The sequence below is a fragment of the Nipponia nippon genome, unplaced genomic scaffold (genome assembly GCF_047370975.1).
Source record: "Nipponia nippon isolate SJK-2023a ecotype South Korea unplaced genomic scaffold, ASM4737097v1 scaffold_2, whole genome shotgun sequence".
Taxonomy (NCBI): Eukaryota; Metazoa; Chordata; class Aves; order Pelecaniformes; family Threskiornithidae; genus Nipponia; species Nipponia nippon.
This window is the reverse complement of record NW_028262336.1, coordinates 15,333,981-15,359,256: the sequence shown is the minus strand read 5'-3', so window position 1 is coordinate 15,359,256 and position 25,276 is coordinate 15,333,981. Positions and strand designations below refer to the sequence as shown.

Genomic DNA, 25,276 nt, shown 5'->3' with positions numbered 1-25,276 from the left:
TAGCTGTGCCTGAAAAGAGACTGCTTTTAAACAACCAAGTCTAACAGGTGCAGTTTTTGCTTTAAATTACTCTTATATGGGACTGGACTCAGGAATTCATTTGACTATACTCAAGGCCATAGCACACAGGAATTACATCCTACTGTGGAATATGTCAAGATTTAATTACAAAGCTTTACAAAAGCCCGGTGAAGCCAACTGCTTCAAGTTTTCAATCCAGAAGTTTTCTATGGCTATATGCAGGGAATTTACTTTTTATGGCAGTATTTAATATGGATCATAAATTCCCATGGAGAGTGGTGCAACAAATGGAAACAAAAAATCATCCAGATCTTATTTCCTTCCACCTAAACAACAGCTAAATAATAGAGTTGGAACTGAGCTGTTTGGATCACTGGAGCTGAATGGTTTTCTTTTCCCAGTGAATCACTTACCTCTTCTGACTCAAATACCACACAGTAAACACATTTAATTTCTTAACCTGTCTTTAGAAGTTACCAATAATTTTGAATGAGACGCGTGTGTGTGTGTGTCCCCAGTATATGACTAAGCTACATTCTTTTTCAAAGCTTTCAGGGGCTTGTTCCACTTGTTCTATATATTGGAATACTGTAACCTATAGTAATTAGTGTCAGCTGACATGCTACTGAAAGCAACAGCTCTGACCTTAAGAGTGACTTTAAACTCACTAAACAGTATATCATACTGCAGGTATGTTCCAATTTATTTAACACAGTAAAGATATTTTATGATAAGCTACACCTTGGTCAATACTTTGAATATTAAGATACCAAATAAACTGTGGTCCATTATTAGCAATAGCCTAACAAAACAGGTGGTCAGTATTATATTCATTCACATAATTAACAACAGAACAATAACTCTGATTTTATGTCAGTACTCCTACATATTTAGGCCCTACATCTTAAGTGTGGATAGTATCGTCCTAAGTGAATGAAGGTATTGCTAAAAATGTACAACTAAGTTCTGCATGTTTACAACAGCTTCTTCAATTATAGTTTGAAAATGGGAATTCTGATTAAAAATTAAAATTAAACAATTATAAATGCATGCAATCAAGTCCATATGCAGCTAAAAAGCCAGCTGTGTTTGAAATTAGATTAGTATTCTGATAATTGTTCGCTTTAAAAAAAAAATCTGCAGTATGAGGAACTAACAATAAAATGCTATGACTGCTTAGAGTATAAAGTATATAGTACATACATATGTATTAATATACTGCTTAACTCTATTGGACTGTTTCCAGAGACCCAGCTAGAAGGGAGAAGAGCAGCGTGCACAAACAGAAGTTTCCAAGGTTCTCAGGTCCAGCTGAGAGGTCAACAGCTGTGGTGCCTTGGTCAATTTAGTCTTTCTGAAAACATCACCTGTAGCTTTCGGAGATTCATAGTTTTCATTTAACTATTATTTCATAAATGATTTTCAAGTCCATTGGCTTCCTCCCCCCCACTCTGTCCTTGCATAGCTACTTAAGATTTGCTCAGAGAAGTAGCAATACCTATTTATATGGGTCAATACCAGTAAGTTTTGAATCTTATACTGAAGCCAGACTTAACATTCATGATTGTGAGATTACACTGTCTGCGAGTGTGGGAAAAAGAGCCCTTTTTTCCCCACTAGCTATATAACAACAAATAAGGAATGATCATTTCCCCCAAAATAACTTTCTAGATGTTCTACCAGTTTAATTAGATAACACCAGCCTTGGTGATGTTAAAACCAGTCAGTGCTTTGACACACCTGATGAATAATACTTCATTCTATGCTACAGCAGAAGTGAAACATATATATAATTTTCTTCTTAGGCAATGGAAGGTATTATTTAAGCCCTGCAGGGAAACTGACCCTCTCTCTGCCTTCCCCAACGTACTAATCGGATCATTAGGTCACCAGAAGCAATAGCAATTATAGTTCTGAAAATAAGAGTATATTTGTTACATTTAAACATTTCAAAATATAAGTTGTCTGGAGAAAAAAAAACAACAAACCAAAACAAACCAACCACTTTGCAGCTTTATGCAGACATTTAATGACAACTTTATAGAGATAAAGAGAGACAATCAGGAGGCTATTAAATACCCCCAAGACAACGGTATGGTCACAAACAGTCACCTTTTGAAGGATGGCAACTCTAGAGGCTCCCCAGCTTATCCTTGTTTCTTTTTAAATGGCATTCTCTCTTTGCAGTTGTACATCTTTTGCATTCCCTACCAGCAGGGACTGAGCGATGCTGTGACCAGCTATGCAGAAGCAAGTTTAACAGCAAAATGGGTCTGCTAAAAGAGTCTCTCTCTCTCTGCCCAGGTAGCATGTTCTATAGCTGCTTCATGTCTTTGGCTGGCCATGTACTCTCCAACAAACAGGTACACTTCAAACCCATTAAACAAATCAGTATCTCCTGGTAATGAAACTTGAATTTCCCAAAGAAGAGCCAATTGTATATTATGGGATTAAACTACAAATTGGAAAGTAGAATTTTAGACATAAATACAGGACAGGACACACACAAAGTTATATCAGTTATCTAAATTCTGTCTTGAACCTAACAACAAAGAATGAAATAAAAAAAATGGTCTCATAAACCCTCACCTAGCCTTTGATGATGCATATTTTATATAGTGTTTCTTTGTATCTGAATTAAAAAAAATAAAGCAAGGTAGTATTCCCCTAATGGTGCACGACAACTACAAAGCAAAATCAGAAACTCAGCACTGTAGAAAAATGTAACAATGAAAAATACCCTTTTTTTGCTTTTGAAAGTAAACTAGGGATCAGTTTTATTTGAAAAGGCAAATCATATCACTGCACTCTAAAGTCAGGTAACAAAACATGAACTAATTCAATTAAAATACATTTCCAGATCAGCATCCTAACATTCAAAATCTAGCTGAAGAACCTATCTAATTTAATCTTTTTATGTTGGCTTAGAAAAGCTCGTGGCCTGGTGTTTTTCATTTGTTCTATTATTGCTTGATCATAGCCAAACTATAGCGAAATTGCAGATGGATTTTTGTAGGCTAGTTTTCTCCTCAGTTCTGTTCCGTGATCTTCTGTTGTGTTATCTGTTATTTAAGCTGATCATTAAGATCCACTCCAGTGTCTTTTTCTTAAGATTTTTTTTTTTTTTAAACAAAGAAGTTTTTGCACCAGTCTTTTTATCTACAAAAGTTACCTTGGCTAATTTTTGTCACTATTTGCACTCCTAAAATACTAAATGATAGTCTCTGCCTCCTTACATTCTCTTACCCTTTTTGATCACTGCAATGTTTTCCCCATAACAGTGATTTTGGTTACATTTGATATTCTATATTGTTTCAGTAGTGTCACATAAAATGTTTTAAACTTCTGCAGATTTACGTGCTTGCCCTGGTTGGTCTCTTTTCGCTGCTGTACACCATTTCTCAGGATTATTCCTAGAGTTTTTCTGTTGGATTGTACTCCACTACATAACCGCTTCCATTTCGATTGTGATTCCTGCAATTGCATTTTGCTACCGCTTTCACTAACAAATGCATTTGGCAGAATTAAACTACTTAAAAATCAATGTCTTACTGAAAAATCTTGAGCATGGGATGATTTATTTTGCATCCATGCAACACGTGGCACAGAATTTCACTATGCGAATCCTGTACATCCCCTTCTGTACAAGTTAGGGCTTGTCTGTTAGGCAGGTGCAGTCCTGATTCAAGGACTTTAACAGACACCCTGCACGTCCACAGACAGTTTATTTTATTGGTTAGAGTTACTTTTACTGTTTGAAGCAAGAATTGCCATAGTGAATCAAACCCAAGGTGCTCTAATCCTGTAACCTGCAGCAGTAGCCATATCAGATGTTTCAGAGGAAGGTGTGAAAGCTTGAAAATAATCCATTCTCCTCTCTTTCGTATTTGTTTTCTTCTTGTCCTCCTTCCTTCCCTAGGCTGAAATATGAGGTTTCGTATCTCTAAAATTGTTATTGACTGCAGTAACTGGATATTATTTCTTCCTAAGAATATTCAACACCCCCCTCTTTTTTTTTTTTTAACTAAATCTTTTTGAAATCTTGGCCCAGATTGTTTCCTGTGGCAATCAGCTCTGTGGTTTAATTACACACTGTGTGATAAAACTATTTCCCACCTTTAAAATAGTTTTGAATTTCCCATCATTTAAGTTAATTGGATGTACCTTATGAAACAGGAGTGTATGTTTTCAACATAGACCATTCATTATTCAACATAGTGTGTTTTCAGTGATCACTTGAACCAAATTTTTAGCCTAGATATAACACTCTCTGATGTGAATATCCTGCATTGCTCTTGTCATCTCTGCAGTAGGCAGGTACCTTTTCCTGTTACTCCTCTGGAATAATGGCTGTTTCAAATTGTATTCAGTCAGAGCTGAACAGATCTTTTCTGAGTGTTGGGATACCTCTCATAACCCTCACCTCTATGTCTTTCCTTCCTACAGGAGTTACCATGAATTCAGTAAAAATACGTATGCATTGAATCAACAGAAAATACTCCAATAGTGGAGCGGGTTTTCAGTCTGTGAAATGCTATCTGTGAAAGATACCAAAGTGCAATGTGCTATACAAAAAAAAACCCCACAAATGAGAAGTTTTAACAGAGTTTGCACCTCCACTGGATAAATTTCAGGAATCCATGCGTTGAGAAAGGTTGACAACCGCTGCACCAAAATATGCTTTACTGTTCCCAGACATTTTTATACCAAAAATAATCAATGCTATCACAATCAGTATTAAATGTCACAAAGAGATTAATCATTTATCACCTAGATGCTCCTTCATCGGCACTGATGCCTCAGGTCTGTAAGAAGTTCATTCTCAGTCCTACTCTATAAGTAATTTGTAAATGCACACCTCCATTTTTCATAAACACACTTACAGATGACCAGAGAACCAATCTGATAAACAGCAAGGCACATACATGTAGAGTTCAATACTCTAATTTGTTAATATGAAATTGGGAGGAATCGGAGACAAGAAGTTGAAATCCAAGCTAGTAGAAAGGCAAAGCTTACAAATCTCCAAAAAGGCAGCAATTTTTAGATTGATTACAGTACAATTTCTTCTCTTCATTGGAAATTAAATTAGGTTATGATGAATGATGGGATGATGTTTTGAAAGTCATATTAGGAATGAAGTGCAAAATATCACCCTTTTTACCACCAAGATATTAGGGCATACTCGTGTTGAGTTCATCAACGTAATGATTTTGAGCATGAAAAAGCAAAATGCAAAATTTCCAACTGCGTTTCTCTGCCAAATGCATATTTGCAGTTCCTACTTGGGGCGGTGTGGTGGGGGAGGAAAAACAGGGATGAGAGCACTGTTAATGAAGTTTTACAATTAAATTCAACCATTTAATTTAGACATCTCTCCAAATTAAGCTGCTTTTGATTCTCTGTACATCTAAATGCAAATTTTCATGCTTTTTTTCCCCATACATTCTCAGAACTGAAATGACAGCTCTTACAGCGAGGAAGAGAGTACTCACAGAAGTAGGAAGTTAGACAAAACATGGAGAGAGAATGTAATTTTATATTTATGTCTCATTCTTGTCCTTGGACCTTCCTCCTAAAGGGTCTGCCTTTGTTGTGGTCTGTGTTATATTCTGTTAACATTTTTATTGTTACTAACTTTCAGGAGGCTTAAATAAACCAGAAAACCTCTTAAATGAACTTGGGATCACAGCTGGATAAAAGCTGAACGGAGAACCTAAGAGAGCAGATGTATTAAAATACTTTGACAAAGATGCATATCCTCCTCTTTGGGGGCTTCTATAAACAAGCTCAGTAAATAGCAAGCACCATGCCCTACACTGAATAAGTTTGGGACTTTAAAACATGTTTCTTTTAAACATGTAATACTCATTAGAAGTCGTCACACCTCACACTGTTAGAGCCTAAAAGTCAACAAGTCTTTTGTTTAAGACATTCCTTCCTTAGGCCACTCCTTTACCCATTGGCTATTTGTCCTTAAGCATAACCTAAGCACATTTTATCTTTGCCCAGGAAAACACAACAGAAGACAGAGGCTTGAAGGGGGCACCTGCAGGGCCTCCAACCCCATGCATCCTGAGAGTGGGGAATGGGTCCAGCTGAAGCTGGCAACTCATGTGAAGGTGATTCATCTCACCACCTCTTGATACAAATCCCATCACACATTTTAAAACCAGTTACTGCATCTCCCATACACTGGTGCAGGCTGAGCACATTGGCACAGCTCTTAACTTGCTTCTTGACTTCTTGCACATGCTCTGAGCAATTAACTACTTTTTCAACAAAGTATTCAGGCAAAGTACCCATAACAGGCTTCAGCCCAGCAAGATGAAGTTGCAAAGCTCAAGGAGAAGAAATATTATTCTTCTCAAGAGGCATTAGCCCATTACAAACCGTATTAGCCCCCACATTTTTTTTAGCCAGTCTCTAGTGAGATCAAATGTAAAAAACCCCTCCAGATAAGGGAAAGGCTTGGTGGGATTCCACACCATGTGCTTGGTTTCAGGCTGAGAACCAAACATGGTCACGTTGCATCCTGCCTATCAGTATGTTTCTCTCAGTTTGGTGATGACAAACTGTGCTGCTGTCATATTACATACAGAATTAACTAGTTGACAACAATGGTGCTCAACCTTACTTCACCAATTAGTTTTTAAGAAAATGGGTTAATACAGACCTTTACAGTACACAACCTCTTTTTCCTCTTTCTGAATGGCTGCCAATAATCTATTTGCTCCACTGTCTCCGATTAAGTGGATTCTTAAATGTCTAGGCAATATGCTTGTCATAGCACTCAGGTCATTCAGAAACTATTGTTTGACATCCCAAATTAACTAGAAAATCATTTGCATCTTGTTTCACTTTTTAGTAAACCTTCTCCCCCCCATACCCATTATTTGTGTACAAATAAGAGAAAATGGAAAATGTGTTGACATATGGAAATTATGTAACAAAGTAAATAATACTAAGTCCTCATCCTGATCCTCCCAAAATTTTGCTACTTGCCAGCATTTATATAGATTACTGGCATCAATCTACTTTGCTCCTCTAATGAATCTAATAAGCTTGAAATCTCCATGGATGGGGTATTTTATCCAACTGGCTTGAGACGAGTCAGACAAAGTTCATCAAGTGATTCACTATATGCAATGCAATAAATCAGTTCTCTAACTAGTATCCTGGAAGTAAGAAAATATTTTATATATTAAGGCTGAATTCAGAAATACAGCTGATGAGAGAGAAATCTAGAATATATTTATGTATCTTATAATTCATCAGCTTTTTGTCTCACTAAAAATCAGATTTAACACAGAATATTAAGGTGTCACCTTTAACAGAAATACCAGTTTAGTCCTTTTGCAGTAGTGCTACAGATCCTCTTGTGATTATAGATATATGTACACATTTTGCTACATGTAAAAATCTTTCATGGAGCCTCATGGTTCTTTCTGAAATACAAGTGAACCCTGACTATGATGTAAATTTATTTAGTTTAAAACATCTAACATAATCTATCTAAAAGCAGGGATACAAGAGCCTAGATGTCCTCTGCATTGACAGGAATGCTTGTTTATACACTAGAAATGTCTGTTTATGAGCTACTGTTGCCTTGGAAACCACTACTAAAAATGAAAATTTTGTCTCCATAAAAAAACCAAACAAACAAAACAAAATGACCCATGCTCTTCAGTTACCCCAAAATTTACCTTCTTTTCCTGATCAATCTGGAACTCAAAGATTGGCAGTTGGATGTTCCTAGCTCTTAATTCCTCCTTCCTATTCTAAAATTATATGCTGCTTAAGTTTTGCAATTCCCAATAGCAAACAGAGACCAGCCTCTGATTTCCTACAAACCCTCTTATCAAAAACATATTTACATTCTTTATCTCAATAGGCTGCAGGACAAAAAAAAAAACCAAATCCAAAGCCTTCATGGAAGTCAGAAAGCTGTTTTCTGAGATTTCAGTCTTTTCATGTACTGCTTAAAGTATTCAACAGCTCTCCAACCAGTAGTGTCAGTCAAAAATTCTTGGGAAACATAATCACTTAAAGGTGATTTGGGGCATTTGTCAGTTTTCCCATCACTACTTAGTTGATTATAGTCTCCTAAGTAGTGTTTCAGTGTGAGAACAGAACATAGGTATTTACTAGGTGGTTTCCTTTCCAGATTTTCCCTATCAGTGTTATTGCTTTCCCTAGAGTTCAATTCCTCATTTTTTGCCCTGCATGTGGGAGGATGTGCCAATAGAAAGAATACGATATCTATTCTAAACCAGCAGGTAATGAGGAAGATATGTATATTGGATGACAACAGGAAGACAAAGCAAAAGACACCGATCATCTGACTCAAGGCTGTGCCTGCTCAGATGTGGTAAATTCACAAGGTAAGAGGGCCTTTCAGCTTATTTTTGTGAGAATACAACCACAGAGCACGACAGCTTTATAAGATTTGTTTTGTTTTTTTTTTTTTTTTTTTTTGCATCAATTTGCAATTTTTATGTCTGGGAATACCTTCACACAGTATTGACCACAGCATCACAGATGTGTGGATATAAAATTCTAATTTTTGGCTTCTGATTGGCTTAGGTTGTCTTGTAGCTCTTGTTTCCAACGAAAACATCCAATTGTACTATTCTATTTCTGACACCGGGACTAAGACAAAAAGGGGAATAAACAATAATCACAGTGTCCTCAGAGCACTGACAGACAGTGGTGTACTAGGAGACATGAACTTAAAAATAATACTATTCAATATGCAGACCCACTCTGTGGATTTCTTATAGCTACAGGTACTGGGCTGTTATCAAGAAAAATCCCTGTGGAGAGGAAACGCGAATCCTAAAAGCACCAGAACCTTTGTGAAAGGACCGAGGGTTTAACCTTCATATGGCAAAAGCACAGTATGGAACTAAATAGATGCTATAAAAACCTCTAGTAATATACATGGCCTGCTGTTGGGAAGATGTTCATGATGAGGAGGACAGGTCAATGACATAATGATGGTCAGGGAAAGCTGCAAGATGACAAAATCCAGTGTGGGGTTCTATTCTTTTCTGTTACCATGAAAGACTGCTTACAGGGTGAAAGTCTTCACCAAGTCCTCCACAGCCACTGAGACAAAAATTTCTTTCTTTCCCCCCTGCTTTTGGCCATAGTTGTGCCGTGTACCTTTAAAAAAGTGACAGGACTATTGGACTCCCTACAGGGAACATCTATGGGACCTGCTCAAGGGGAGCAAGACCCAGAGGATATAGCATATGGCAGGCAAGAGCATCCCATGGAAAACTTGGCTATCACCAGATTGTACAGAATGACTGCAACATGGAACAGGGACTGGAGCAGTCAGTCTGCCCTCAGGGATGATGGAAAGATATTTCCTAAGGACCAGAGGTAACAAAAGAGAATTGGGCAGACTCAGCCACAGTGATTGAAAGTCTGGATGTGAAGACTAACTTGCAAGAACAGAGGCGGCTGGGGTTGAAGGAATGATTTTAAATGCTTTTAATTTCTATTACGCTTGACTCTGCTGCTTTGAATTCTTCCTATTTACAAAGTTTCTAGTTAATTTTATAATGAAACACAGCATTTTCCCACTTGAGTTTCAAAGCTTTTTGATCTTCTTTGTTGAGTTCACGGTCAAAGCAGATTCACCTTAAACATCTGGCTGACACAGGGTCCTGCCACTGGCCATCAGCCTCTGTAATGTCCCCTCCTTATTTGCAGTACCATGGTGGACATGCTATAGATACCTGCTTCTGGTACAGCATGTAGTTGCAACCTTGGAGGACTGAAGCAATGGCTCTGAGGTTTTCCACCTACAACAGCTGCCTCACAGACTCTCATGTTGACCAGCTAGGTGAACTGACAGGAAAATAGCGAGCATTTCAAAGCCTGTCTCATATCTTTCAAGGAAGTTCTTCAGCACAGATACATTGCCATGAAGTATTCCTTTCTTTAACAGCATAGCGTTTCCTGATTAAAAGCAGCTCTAACTATGATGAAAAAGGCAGGCACTAATATTCTGAAAAACTACTTGTTCGGTATTGGTATCCATTAGAAACTTACAGGATAAATAATAGCTGAAAGCCTCAAATTATCATTTGGTATTTTTTCCTGAACCTAACTGGGAGAGACTGCTTGGCAATTTCCAGTGCCTTCCACCAGCTGAGCTGATTAGCCCACAATCAGTGCTGAGCAATGTAAGTTAACTTGCCTGTCACTGGGGGCATTTGCTGCCAGCTGAGCATGCTCACATGGACAATTAGCAAGGCTCAGCCAACATGTGATAACTTGTTAAGCTGCAGTAATGTTTATTTTTTCCTTTCAAGCCTCATACTAAGAAGCAGTGTGAAGCAAAAGAGGTTTTGAGAACTAAATGAGGGAAATCTCCCCTATAAAGGAAAAAATTACGATTCCGCCCCCCCCCCCCAGCTTGCATATCAATACTGATAGAAAACCGTGCAGAGTGACTTATTTTGCTCTAGTCAGCTTGCAGTTCTGTGTAGACCTTGTTCTAAGAAGTGGAATTTACAGTGAATTTATCAGAACACCCCTATTTTAGGCTTAAACTAATAATAAAAAAAATATATGCATATAAAATCTGTAATCCCATTACAATAGCTATATTGAATTTAATAGATACACCAGAGTACTTACTACAATACAGTTAAATGAGTTCCTCATTTTGCCATACATCACTTTTTAAAGTGAAATAGAAAAAAAGGTTGAAATAGGTCAAAATAAATTTAGTGCTAATTTATTATTTTTGAGAATTCTGTCACTGTGCCCTGTCATGGAAACGTACAAATTCCATGCATTTTGTGAGAGTACTAAACAAGAATGCACTCCGACTCTGAAATAATTTTAGTTTCAGTGATAGATATGAAGTTACTTGAAATCAGCTTATAAAAAAACCCAAGATTCTTAATGTTGTGGTAATAATCATAACAGGACTGTAATTGAACATTTTGGTATGGTGAAAAACTGCTGTATCTGAACTTGTAATTTTATTAGCACCAGCACACTCCTTTCCCTACTTTCTTCATACTGCAGGTACAATTTACTTTTTTCTTTTAAGCCAAATTTGAACAAGATTCTCCATGCTTAAGAGTTTTTCACTTCAATGGAAACCACCCTCCCAACACCACAAACCAAACAAAAAACCACCCAAACCCCATTTTCCACTATAACAATTTACTTTCATCACATAAGGAATTTAAGTATTAATGAAATGAGACTTAAACCTTGAGAGAAAGGTCCTACATATCCTGTCAGGAAGTAAGCTTAAGTAAAATAAAATGAAAATTTGAATTTATGAATGCAAGGCTTGACACTGTGCTTCCAACAGTGGAATTAGTGAGATTCTCTCCTCTCCCTTTTAAAAACATACCTTTATAAATGAACACAAGTTAACAGAAGGGGAAACAATGTGGGGAAAAAAACCCAAAACAACAAAAACCAAACACAAAACCCCAAACAAGAATGGAAAAGGTCTCCCACTTATACCTGCATATTTCCTTAAAAAAACCTTTTGCCAAAGTTTATTATACATCACTTACACAGCCAAAAATCAAAACAACTTCCATAAACACACTGGCAGTGCTATTAAACCACATGGATGGAGAATGTAACAAAGCCAATTCAAACTACTGTTCGCATAGCACAGACAAATCTGAAACCAGAAGAAAAGAGGCACAAGGCAATCAACTGTTCAAATTAGATAAGAGAAACTTACGCTTGTTGTGTAAGCAGCTTCAGGATCGTCCTCTAACACTCGTGACAAACCAAAATCAGAGACTTTACACATGAGGTTACTGTTGACCAAGATATTACGGGCTGCCAGGTCACGGTGTACATAGCCCATGTCTGAGAGGTACTTCATGCCAGATGCAATCCCTCGCAGCATGCCAACCAGCTGGATGACTGTGAAGTGGCCATCATGCTTCTGCAGGTAAAGATGCAAGTTTAAAGAACACAGCTAGTTTTCATAAATTTTGTACTAGTGATATTAACTACAGCTCATATTTAAAACACATTTTTAACCCATCCAGCCAACCTGCCCACTGCAAGCTTGTTTTTTCAAATATTTAACTTGCTCAGCAGTGCAAACTATCCCATGTCTCACTGAGCAGTTTATCCCCCTGTTCTTCCACATTTTCACACTCTCCACAATCTTTCTATTGACAACATTTAATGTCTTTTATCCTCATTTACTAGGAATAGTTTCCCCAAATGCCATTTTTTAATAGAAGAATGACCACACACAAAAAATCCTCTTAATCTCTTATTTCATGGCTTCAGGAAACAAAAAGCCCTCTTTTTATTGCCTCAGCCTTGATTGTCTGCATGAAGTACTGCTGTTACCTCACTTTTGGGTTTTTGGAGGGGTTAGTTTGTTTAACAAAAACCCAAACCTAGAAAATTTTGGAGCTTTACCTCATGTCTGTTCTGCACCTAACACCATATAATCTCTAAACACTAGATTGAAAAGGAGATTTGGGCCGAAATTCAGGGGTTGTGTAGATTTTCCAAAGTCTTCCTGGCTGACTAAGCCCATTAAGCCCAGACCCGTGAATGCATTAAGCTGCTTAACTGCTACTGAAATCTACTGGAGTTGAACACAAATAAGAGTTACGTTGTTAACCATGCTTGTCCATCTGATCAGTCTTGGTGTGCCTCAGTTTCCCATCCACAAAGTTAAAGTTAACGCTTCTGTACCTCCTAAATCAGAAGACTCCTGAATTATGCGGCAGTAAGGACCAAATGAGTACCTGTTTCTGTACAGAAACCTGATTATGGGCTTTTTACCTGGTTTAGGTCTGCCCTATGTACCATTTACAGCAGATTATTTACAGCAGTATTTCTGTGACCTCAGCTGGCAGACATTTAGCTTCTCATAGATTATTCAGTGAGCCAGGCTTTTATGTTAGCAGGAACAGCCAAACAAAACCAAACATCTATTCCCTGCAAGCAAGTTAACTTTCCAGTTTTTCTTTCAACGCCTTCAGCATTGGGCTACAGGCAAGCAACAGTGTCCTGATCAGCATTCAGGAGATTTATATTGCTTAGCTCATACATTTAAGCAAAATGATTTTTGTAGGGGAGAAGTTTTTTTCCTGCCTCCCAGACAGGGAGAAGTTTTGTGTTACTTGCTTCTCATGTTATTAATCTATCTTCTGAGATGAAGCAATACTTGATGAAGACCTGCCTCATATATATATTACATACATACTTACATCAAGAAATAATATATTCTTAGATGATAAGTCATTTAGTGTGCATAACAGGCTGCTAAATTGAAAAAGTTATTTGCCTATAAAGAAGTTGGAGGAACTAGTTCTTAAAGTCACTATTGTTCAATTAAACTCTATTGGGTACAAACAGAAAGAAAGACAAACTTAGCAAACAGAAAAGGCAGAGACAACGTGGATTCTGCAATCTGTAAAACTTGTAGAGTGTCTTGAGACTCTTTCAGTTCCTTTCATAAAATCAGTTGGAAGAAAAGCCCAAGTGCAGTAGTGTATGAAAAACCTGCATTACAGGCAACATTCACCAGTTACTGACCAGTAGTACTATGTCAGGTTATAATAAAACAAAACAAAAACCAGAAAGAAAATGGGAAAAGGAAGATAAGCGTGGTTGCTGCATAGTTCGGTTTCCAAGCTAACATATCAGAATGCAAGAATTCAGATATTAACACACCTCATCATGCAGAGCATCTCACAGCTTCATCATACTTCTCAGCAACACTTGTATTTAAGGAGCCGTAATTCCATCAGTGACCAAACACCACAGCCATCTCACAGACTTCTCCAAACAAAGCATATTTAATGACACTTCTTTGAAACCAGCTATTTATGGCTGATTCAGAGCAACTATTCCCCTTGAATGTTCTCACTGTTCCTCTTGAGCCAGTGCTCTAGAACCTTTTTGTCTCTAAACTCCCCATACAAAAGTGGAGGCAGAACTCTTCAAACAATCATGTCACACCTATAAGCAGCCCCCTTCCTTTGTTGTCTCCACCAAAGCCACCTGTAAGCAGTTAGCTCTGCAGACGACACTCAGCTGAGGGTGAAGACACAAGTGTGATAACCAGACATTTTAGGAAAGGCCATCCCCTGTTGTGGGCCTATGACATTCCCTGTCACAGGCCCCTACTGCAAGAATAAAGGGAACCTCTCAGAGTCCAAAACATGCCAGTGACAGATATTTTAAATAAAAACTTTCCATCTAGCAATTAAGCAAAGAGAGACAAAAGAGAATATTCTTAAATACTTTAAGTCTCTTCCAATAAAGGAAGGACATGAACCCTATCTGATATTTTATGTAATGAAGCCACACAGGATTTGGTTTTTGCTTTTTATTTAATAATTCTAAATGTTTAATTGACTCAAAATTTATTAAGCTGGCTGCAAACAGTTAATACTCTTCACACTTACCCTGTATGGATAACTTTTTTTTTTAGCTAATGGTAGAATTAGGATTTGGAACAAAGCACCTATGACTGACTTTTGCAAAACAACCAACCAAGCCCCCCTTGCCCCCGCAACAAAGCACCAAACAAAACCACCCCCCCAAACCTCTAGATTCTACCTCCTTATCATCGTTAACAGCTCCATTCTTTCAACAAACCTCAGAGTCATCTGCAACACCTCCTTTAACCTTTTGTCCCCTTGGATCACAAGCATTCATTCCTTCCTTTTTTAATTTGTGCTCTTTCAAATCTAGACCATGCTTGACTGATTTTTCATAAAACATAACCTTTTTCTGCTCTTTCCAAATCTCAGTATTTACCTTACCAGTATAGCAGAAATGCCTGAGTTAAAAACAATCTCACGCTTTTGCCATTCTCTCCCTCCGTCTTTCAAATTTCTTTGGGCTTCTGCCTTGACACAAAAAGTTCAAGCTTCTTATCTCCACCTTTAAAGAAATGACAGACCTGCTAACATACCAGTTGCAATTTTATTCTGTCCTCCTTCTCCTGCTCTATATTTCTCTGAATCCTCTGCATCTGTTCTTCTCTGTCCCTTCTCATGCTTGATTTTATATTGATTCATTGCCAGCCTTGCAGTTGGAACAACTACATTTTTCCTGTCGGCAAAACAGCCTCCTCTCTCTCAAGTCTCTCTGTAATCACTTCTGCATCAGTTTCCATGCTAGTTGTATTCCCTTACAATCTATAAACTGTTATCTTCCAATACATCAAAATATTTGTCTGATTTAAGCTGATCAGACCGAGACTATGGGCCATATTTAACTCTTGGAAAATTCAACTAAGTTGCTGAAATTATACCAGGTATGAATCTGGCCTGATATTTTCAGCATTTGCAAATCCCCACATACACCTGTGAGTCAAACCAATCCTTTGGCAACTTTCCATTATGTCATTTCATTCGCTTGTCGTATAGGGACATAAAAGACTTATCTGAATGATATGGTGGTTGTTATCCAGGGCTTTATTCTGATTCCCATGGCTTAGATTTGAAATATGCTTTTGATAGGATTCCCACTGGGGTGTTAAGGGTGTTAATCAATACTGGCAGCAATTCAGACCCCAGTGGACTGAACTTACCACATTTATCCTATCATCCCATCAAATTTTAATCAGGCTTTAATGGCTTTGCTAAATAAACTTTTCTCATCAGCTGAGTATAGATGCAATATCTGAGTAGTTGTCATTGCATTTACGCAGCCCTGCAAATGCCCTGAAAAAAATGTTGTTTTTTCATTCAGCTACAGCTTGCCTTTGAAAACCTTATGTACGTGAAATATTATCCTGCTGTTACAGACCTTTCAATAGCACTGATGCATAATGGGCCGGTGAAGAGGGTTAGTTACTTTAGGGGAGGAAGGATGAGATCCCAAGTTTCTCTTATTGCTTTTCACCCTCTAGTTTCCAGCACTAGCGCGTACTAGTTCAGGGCTTTTCTACAAGCCCATGGAATTTTTCTTCAGAAGATTGTTTCCATTTTACTACCGAGTAACCTTTCGGAGGTGTGGTGGTTGAATTTTTCTCTATTGTTTCTGGACTTTTGTCTATTCTAAAATCCGATTCTTTATTTGCCCTATAGGTCAGAGCACTTTTATGCCTTTATATTCTGAGAAGCATACAGGAATTGCTACAGGTCTAAATATTTTACTGCAGACAATTTAGATCTTTAGAATCCATCTTTAGATGGAGAATAGCATTGAAAATGGTGTGTCTATGTCTAACTTAGATCATATTCACCAATGACAGTTCCTACTGGTCACTATATGAAAGATGTAGCTTTTGCTATGCATTTATTGTTACTATTCTACTGTGCAAAGTAAATGGTAGAACTTTATCAGGATAAATCTTCCAAAATTCAAACTGCAACTTGGTATTTCTTGGAAGTATAACTCATGCTTCATACTACCATGTGGATCCAGGTGTCTATTACTGGTACTGAATAAGATCAGCTGTCAATTTCTTCTTTAATCAACTGTTAACAGGGTTTCATACAATTAGTAATACCTAATTTCATTAAATTTAATACATAAAAAACTGAAATTACTTTAGCTCCTTTTAAATGCTACTGAGTGATCCTACACAAGAATCTAAGTGCCTCTTCCATTAAAAATAAAAATTAAAAATATGGGAAATCTTTTTATTATTAAAAAAAATGTTGCAAGATGAAGCCCTTCCAAAGCTTATTTTAGGATGCAATAGCCACCCTCAAATCTGGACAGAACAGCAGCAGTAGCCTTGCAGGCTGTGACCCTGTTTTCCTTACTCAGCTACAGCAACAAGAAAGGGATGTCCTGGAATAACCAGGTGTCCCTGCCCACTTTGGTGCATTGGAATATAGTTGTCACAGGATCACAGAGCTGGAAGGGACTTTGAGGGGGGATCAGATCATCTGCTCACCCAGTGTCATTCCTGGCATGCTTTTCTAACCTGCAGTTAAAGACCATTAGGGCCAATATTTCTTATCTTACCCACTCTATACCACATCTTAAATAAGATGTCCACTTGAATAAGATGCCTCCCTTGAGCATGGCACTTTCACTGGCACAGAGTTCAATTCCTCTTTGCAACTGCTTTTTATGCCCGTGAAGACTAAATATCTCTCTTGCCTTTTTCTTTGCACTTAACACAGATTCAGTCCACAGATGTCATTTGCTTGGCAACTATTCTTTTTGATTTTCTTGTGGACTCTGCCCACCTACTCCATACAGTTCCTGAAGCATTAAGGTTCAAACAAGACACAGTACTCTGAGGCCTTGCCGATGTGAAGCAGAGAGGAAAAGTGACTTCACAGACCTTGCAGGGGATACTCCCATTTCTGGATTCCATTGTGGTATTTGCCATTTTCACAGCAATGTGACGCCCCTGACCTACTGCAACCTCTAGAGTCATTTCTTCCAGCAGACTTCTTTCTGCACACTTATTCTCTGTCCTCTATAGCGGATTATTCCAGCCTCAGTGGAGTATCGTGCCCTTGTCCTTACTTATTTCTAATTAGTTTTTAAAACTAATGAGTTACTAAAGTATTTCTTAAATTTGTTGTGATGATTTTAAATTCTAGCTCTGTCCTGCTGCCTGCTTGTGTTCCTACTCAGCCTTGCATTGCCTGAAATTTCATAAGTTTAGTCGCAGTCTCAGGATCCAGAAGGTTAATGAAAATATGGGGAAACACAGACTGCAGAATAATCCTACTTTGTATATCTTTCCATCCAAAGTCTGTTCTCTTTGTACAGTATGCAGCCAGTACAGTGTCCACCAGCAGAAATTTCATGAAGACCATATTTCTCTAGCTGCTCATAACAATCTCATGTGAGAGAGTTTTAAAGTCTTACTAAAGTCAGGATTTATGATGTCAACTGCTTCTCCCATACCCACGAAGCCTGTGCCCTGTTACAAAAGGAAACCAGACTGTTTGACATAATTTGTTCTTGACAAATCCATGTTGGCTCATTCTTATCTCGCTGTTATCTTTAAGGTGCTCATAAATACTTTTTTGATAATTTGTTCCAGAAATGTTACAGCAGTTGACATTAAGCTGACTGGCCTGTAATTTCTTGGCTTCTCTTTTCCTTTCTTTTTAAAGACATGGATGACATTGGCTCTGTTCTGATCTCCTGGTTTCTTATGTATTCTCCACAAATTCACAAAGATAAAGAGCACACTGAAAGTGTCCACAGTACCTATCAAATTCTTTTTGGTTTCAAATACAAGACAGTTTGTAATAAATTTCTTGTTGCTCAGTAGGAAAAATATCTACCGTGATTAAAAATACCCAGCATTTCTAAATGAACTTCTCACAGCAGTAGCAGAAATACTGTTTTCTACCTCCTTTTAGCAGGGTAAAACATTGCTTGAGAACAAATGTTGGCTCTGTAGCATCAGTGACAGCTTCTCAGTGTAATCTTAGATCACATAAATACATGCTGCTTACAATTTCACTATTAAGGTGTCACATTCATTCAAATTCAGTTTCTAATTGCTCAATTTGTTTTTTGGTTCAGAAAAAAATATTGCTATCAGCAGTCTCCAGTGCAGGTTTTCTTCTTTACAGAGTCATTTTTGAAAGCAAGATGCCACCTTTATCCTACCAGGAAAGGAGCATGCCTCCAGTAAATGAAAGTGCACATGAATGCTGCGTGTGAAAGAAAAAGAAGGAGGATTAGTTATGAGCTCTAATGTTGTTGCCTCTCTGGATGCAGATAAATAATAACAGGAACCATTAAACTTAGGAAAGGCCATCTGGCCCCTTTTCCTCAAAGCTTACTCTGTCTAGTGAGACCATGTTAGATGGATATACAACATATACTTTACAACATCATTTTGTAGAACTTTCTACAGGTCTTAATTTTTCTCTTTTTTCCCTTTCTCCCAAACGCACTAAATGTAGGTGTCTGCCACAGCATCTAAACTCTAGATGAAAAAAGGGTGAGCCTGATAGTAAAGCTGCTCTGAGAATAACTTCATAACAATTACTGCATCAAAGAGCAATATATCATAATATTTTCTCCTTCTAGTAACATTTTTTTTCATACATTTTTAAACTTATCTTAGCCTCTGCTAGACATGCCTCAGGGGATAAAAATTTGGTGATGAATTCCAGGGTTTCATTTGCTGTACAGTCTGCTGCAGTTAGTGCTCTAAGGCAGTTAAGCGTATTTTTATAGAATCATTAGAAAATATTTTCTTTGGAATAACAGAATATATTTTACAGCATTTTTACCTACTATGCATGGCTGTAAATAAATGAAACTTTTTTTTACAAGTATTTTGATTTTCTGAAGTGGAAGGAAATATATCAGTCACAAGTTTTATAGGTAGGAAGAAGAGCATTACTATTGCAAATAGTAACAATGAAGAAAGCAAGACGACCCTGTGGTTACCCTAGGTAGATGAATCCCTTCCTCCTACAGCTCAGAGATTCACAAAACTGGGCAAGACTGGAGCGTCTTTCAAACCTAAACATCTGTCTCTTCAGGGTACAGTTAAGGGAAAATGCTGCAAACCCCAAGGAGCTTTTTCCCACATTAATCCCTGGAGAGTGCACATTCCCTTCCTAATAAAGAAGGGTGAGCAAATACAGTGCAGTGGATACAGCTGATAGATTATTTTAGTCTCAGGCCTGCTACAGAACCTGCCGCAATACCATAAGTTCTCATCTGATTAATATTGCTGTGTCCCTGGTTCTTGCCTTACTGTGCCGACTATGGCTTAGCACACCTTGGACACTGAGCAGGAACAAAACACTGACAGCAGTCTGGTAGTCTGCTGCTGCAGAAAAATACTGAAAGAAGTTAAAGTACTCTGGTGATAGTTTTTTAGTTCATTTTACATGACTCTAGGTAGCCAACCACAAACAAACATCCGCAAAAGTCAGCTTCTAACTGCGTTCCTTTTCTGTAGCTTAAATCCATGCCCGTACTGAACGACGCACAAGGAGGGTGAGTGCAGACCACAGCCAGCGGATGCTCTCCAGGTAGCATTTCTGTGCAACTGAGCCCAAGAAGCAGTAGTCCCCGCAAACACACAAGCCACCTAGCCTCCTAATCACCCCGTTCCTGCCTGCGTGATACTAAATCAAATTACTTTAGCCAAGATTGACCCTTTAGATGGAGCTGTGAAAACAGTACGTGAGATTTAACTCTAAATAGCTCCATAAGTCTGGAAGGCATCTACTGAGAGAGTGAGCTGAGCCAGGGAGGGTATATCAGGGTGAAAGGACCAACCTCGGGGCAAAGGACTTTTATAGGAATTATTGCAATCATCTGACAGGCAAGACTGAGGGAAATGTTGTGGTGTCCAGCACAAACAGCTAAGGAGTGAAGCTAGGATTCAGACCTGGGTTATATTACTCTATCATGCTCTGAACAGCTGCATGGGCTTGGGTGCAATGTGGGACTCATCTCCATTTTCCTTCAGGAAAATGGGCTTGCATTTATGTCATGTGTGAAGACTGCAAGTTCACCAAGGAGTGATTCAATACCCATGTGGTTTACTTAGTCATGGCCACACTCAGAGAACAGGCATCTCAAACCCACATCAGTAGCAACCTGCTTGTTAAAAAGGTTTTGTGTTCTTTAGGCTTTTTTTTTTTTTTTTTTCTCTTATGCATCTCTCTTGGTTGTCTTTCTTATTGTATCTTCTATACTCTGTATCAACAAGCCTGAGCAAACATATCTGACTGCAACTATCCTATCTAATTACTGAGTACATCTTTCTATCAATACGGATAGCTGCCCTTTCAGCTCTTTGTGGGTTTATTATTTTCCTCATACATTTGCAGAATAAGTGATTGCTAAGATCTCCATTATACAGGCAGGTAACTGTAACGTAAAGACAATGTGTCCCATCCAAAGTCTGTGTGTGAAGTTGGTAATGGGAAATTGTACCTGGATCTCCTCAATTCCCAAGCTGAAGTATCAGCCACTTTCTTTCCAAGCACAGATTAGTCCTATCTGGGAGCTGCTGGAGTAATACTGAAAGACGAGCCTCTAGGCCCTGAAGAAATACTAAGCTGCAAGCTCACATTCTTTTTCAGAGAAATCTCGCCAAGTGTTACCAGAAGTGAAGCCACATGTACCTTATTTCTGGTCAAATAAGCATCTCCTTGCAGCAAATTTCAGGTATACTTTTGTGAGATGATTAACTTACATGCATCAATCTTCTATGAGAAAAAAAGATAAATGAGTTTCATCTTATGGAAATAAGATTTATATAATTGCAAAAATAATGCAGGATTTCTGAGGAAAATTTAGTATCAAGTGTCTCCAGCAATTTAGGATGTCTGGTGGTTCACAATTGCTATAATTAATTACCATCATCTTACAGAATTGGTTCTAATTAGCTGATGCTTTATATATCTAAAGCATCTTCATGTTGCAAATGCATGCCAAATTTTTTCCCCAAAAGCTGAAAGTTAGCAGCCAGCATACAGGATATTTTGTCGGGTGGGGAAGACATAATCTAGCTGAGCTCGCTGTTTAATTCATACAAATACCAGAAAGGAAGGCACTGGTTTGGGGACCTGGCCACAAAACTGCAACCAAAATACAGCACTAAGTAAGAGGAAGGATGAGTGTAAGCTGCTGGCCTGGAATTCAGGGGAACTGATTTCATTTCTACTCTCTGCTACGCACTTTGTGCACAATACTGTGCAGATCACTTAACGTCTCAGGGCTTTATTTCCTCAAGCAAGGAAGTAAAGCCTATTAAAGGTTTAGGGGTTAAGGGGAGTTTTACTTGGAGTTCATGATTCCTCGCACAACTCATGCTGGCATGAAAGCTAACATCCCACCAAGGCCACGAGGAGGCTGATGGCAAATGTCTTCCACGAGGAGTCTTTCTTCTGGAATACCCTCACATGGTTCATCACAGAGTTTCACTTTGAAATTGTAAGACTGACCCATTTTTGCAGGCTTTTGGAGAAGGACAGCTTGGAGGGATGTGCTGGTTAATTTTTGCAGGTTCTGGTGTGGGTGGAAGTATTTTTGATTGTGAGAAATGGATTTTTTCCCCTCTCTGTAAAAACACTTTGCACTGTAACAAGTGATTCTTTTAAATAATAAGAAAGATAGACTATCTTATAAGCTCTTCGAAATCTCATCACAAAAGAATTGTTATATTCACTGAACAGCTTTCATTAGGATTGCTAAAGATAAACCCTCTCTGCTTCTTTGTATTTTCACAAAAGCTTTTAAAAGTGTAGACTTATATCTGCAGGAAACAACTACTATTAATGAAGCAGCTGGATTTCTTTTTAAATAGGTTACTTTGCAGCCATTTGCTCTGCTAATTATTAACAGAAATGCTGATGATATATCTACAGTGCTTTGGGATGCTGAATATTAGTCCCTTTAGAAAGCATTTTAGAAGAATAAACCATATCTGAAGTGTGAATTGAAACTGTAAAATAATATACTTGGAAACCAGCTGCAGAAATGATTAGCTCACATTTCCCCCCAGCAGTTCTGCCTACAAATATATCTGATGCAATGTGAGAAGTATTGCTTCACAATAACATCATAATTTTCTTGATGTCAGTTTCTGTTTAAGTATCCTAATAAGTAGTAACTATTTTGATAAATAAATGCATGTAAAGAATAATTGGAATATAGATATCATACTAGAGCCATTCAGAGAAAGGTAATTCTCTCTCATGAATTATTTCAGTATTTGGTTTTATTCTCTTCTATGAAATTCTGCACACACACACGCACAGACACGCGCACACACGCACACAGCAGAGTTTCAGGCCCCGGCATGTCTTCCTGGGGCACTGCTGAAAAATTACAGACCAGGGAAGCCCCAGGTACTCAAATCAGCTGCAGTCCGTCTGCTGCAGATGGATAGAGAGATGAGCCAGAAAGACAAGGGGGGTGATTTTTAAAATCTACCCAGTTTCTAAGAAGAACTTGATGATATCAAACTCTCTTCAGAAAAATACTTGATTTTGAGAGATCAGTAAATTCTCACCAGAAACTGTGGTGCTGGTGTGTTTCTGACAACATAGCAGATATCTGTCATGTGTCTTGACAAAGGAAAGTAAAAAATTATTTGGGAGAGTCGATGAAGAGGACGGCAGGAAATGCTAGAGAAAAAATACAATGGAATAATCAAAAGCAAAAGGAAGGGAGAAACAATGTCTCGAGATATCTAAGATAATGGCTGTGATGTATTCTCAGGGTAGTATCCTCTGTTCCAGATGCTCTTCTCCTCTTGCGGCTACCTCTTTTCTCGACCTGCTGTCAAACAAGTACTCTCGTGTCACTTCCTCTCCCTCCCACTGATTTAGTCTTCTTTCTAAAGTGTTGGCTGCTCTTTCCCTCCTGCTTATTCACTCTTTTCTCTTAGCAGTTCCTTTTTCCTGCCACCATAGTATCCTTGATCATCATCATCTAGATTTTCCTGCAAATATTTTCACAGCTCCTTGTTGAACACCTCTCCTTTGCACTTGGGATACCCTTTCAAACAACTTCACAAAACCATAGTCCCCCGATCACCTGCCCCGACCTTGCCTACAACCCCAGCTTTACCATTCTGCAAAATGGCAATGGCAAGGCAGCGGGCTAGTAAGGATTGACATTTACTTTTTAAGACAAATTTGAAATACTTTACAATCAAATTATTCACACAGGGTCTTTTGTCAGTGGGCCTCTGGAGCATTTCCAGGTGTTCTGTTAACAAAGAGACCATTTTAGGATAAGTTTAGCTTTCCTTCTACTTTTCTAAGAAAAATTAAATACAATTGTGCCAACATATTATTCATGCTTTCTGTAGCCCTTCTTTAATGTTGATTAGTGACCTTTGGGGGTTAATTAATGCGAGGACATTTCACCCATGAACTGTTTTCTAATTTGTTAAATGCAAGTAACCATAAATAATTATAAATCAATTACTGAGTCTATTCTACACTTCACCAACCAAAAAAATCATAACTAAGTATTTTTGAAAGTGATTGAGAAAAATGAACCGCTTCCATAAGGCTGGGCATTTGTGCTTCAATTTATCTTTTCCTTCACAAAACCACTATTTGAAACACATTTTGCTAAATATGGGAACTTATTTTGTAGAAGAAATCAATTATATTCTTAAGTTTAAATCTTCTTTTTTTCCAGCTATGCTCTAATGTATCACTGTACCGTAGAAATGTACCCTGGGGAAAATGCTTCTATTTTTCACTAAAAATCCATGAATAACATTATGTAGAAATTAATTTACAATAAATGATTTAAAATCTTAACCTAGAATGGCGTCTTATTCAAATGTCATCAGAAAATGGCACCTCACCCGCAGAAAAGAGTCAAGGGATCCATTCTCCATGTATTCAACTACAATCATTACTGGTCTGCCTGCAAAACAGCAAAGAAACACATCAGGATTATAGACATATTATGGGGCTTTTATAATTCCAACTGTTTTGCACAGATTATTCACAGTAGTTAAATACGTTACCCATTTTCAAAATCCTCATTTATATCACAAACACAATTCTCTGTGTTATTCTCTAAGAATTATTTTCTATTTTTTTTTTTTTTTTGTGGTACTGGATTAGCTGAATGTGCATTGTTCGCTCCAGTGTATTCTCCCCTTAAAAAGGATCAAAGAAGAGCCTGCTATTTCCAAATAGCAACATTTGCTGTGTAACATTTTGGCATATATTTGAGTTAAGGCAAAAAAAAAAAATATTCATAAGCCGTGTCCAAGGAATTACAAATTCAGTGCCATTATTTTCCTCTCAAAGAAAAATATCTCAATGATTTAGAGCATACAGATAGACAGATAGAAGGGGATGTCACAAAAACCAAAAAAGTCTCCTAGATGTATTGGGTGTATATAATCCAGAAAAACTCTGAATCCGTGTTTGTACATACATAACATATACACAATGTCATTGAAATCAAAGTTTTGCTCAACTAGCACAGCTTTCCCGTGTGGTTCCAAGGTGGGATCATGTCCAAATTGAAGTAGAATAACGCGTTACATTTAGTTCTTAAAAGAATATCCAAATCTGAAGATAAACTTTTAAACTGGATACTTAACTAAATACCATTTCACGGCTGATACCCAGGAATAACTTACCACTCTTGAAGTGCTTGACAGGAGAGGCTCCATTAGCATGCTAATCAGGCTACGCAGCAAGAAGTTTTTTAGAATTGCTAATATTACAAAGGAGCCATTCTAATATATGCAAAACTAATGTAATGAATAAATATGTCAGTAAGATTGGGAAGGAGGTAAAAGTCTTAAAATGGCAAACTGTCCTTTCCCTGA

General features: G+C 37.9%; 1 protein-coding gene across 4 annotated transcripts in view; it reads right to left on the bottom strand.

The window, feature by feature from the left end:
- Window positions 1-25,276, bottom strand: part of EPHA6 (EPH receptor A6) — a 515,545-nt gene that overhangs the window by 49,169 nt on the left and 441,100 nt on the right. For all 4 annotated transcript variants that reach the window (XM_087755983.1, XM_087755985.1, XM_087755984.1 and 1 more), the window contains 2 exons: window positions 24,293-24,354; window positions 11,756-11,965 (listed from right to left, as the gene is read on the bottom strand). In XM_087755983.1, the coding sequence (XP_087612109.1) occupies window positions 11,756-11,965; window positions 24,293-24,354 (272 nt within the window). The remainder of the gene's footprint in view (window positions 1-11,755; window positions 11,966-24,292; window positions 24,355-25,276) is intronic.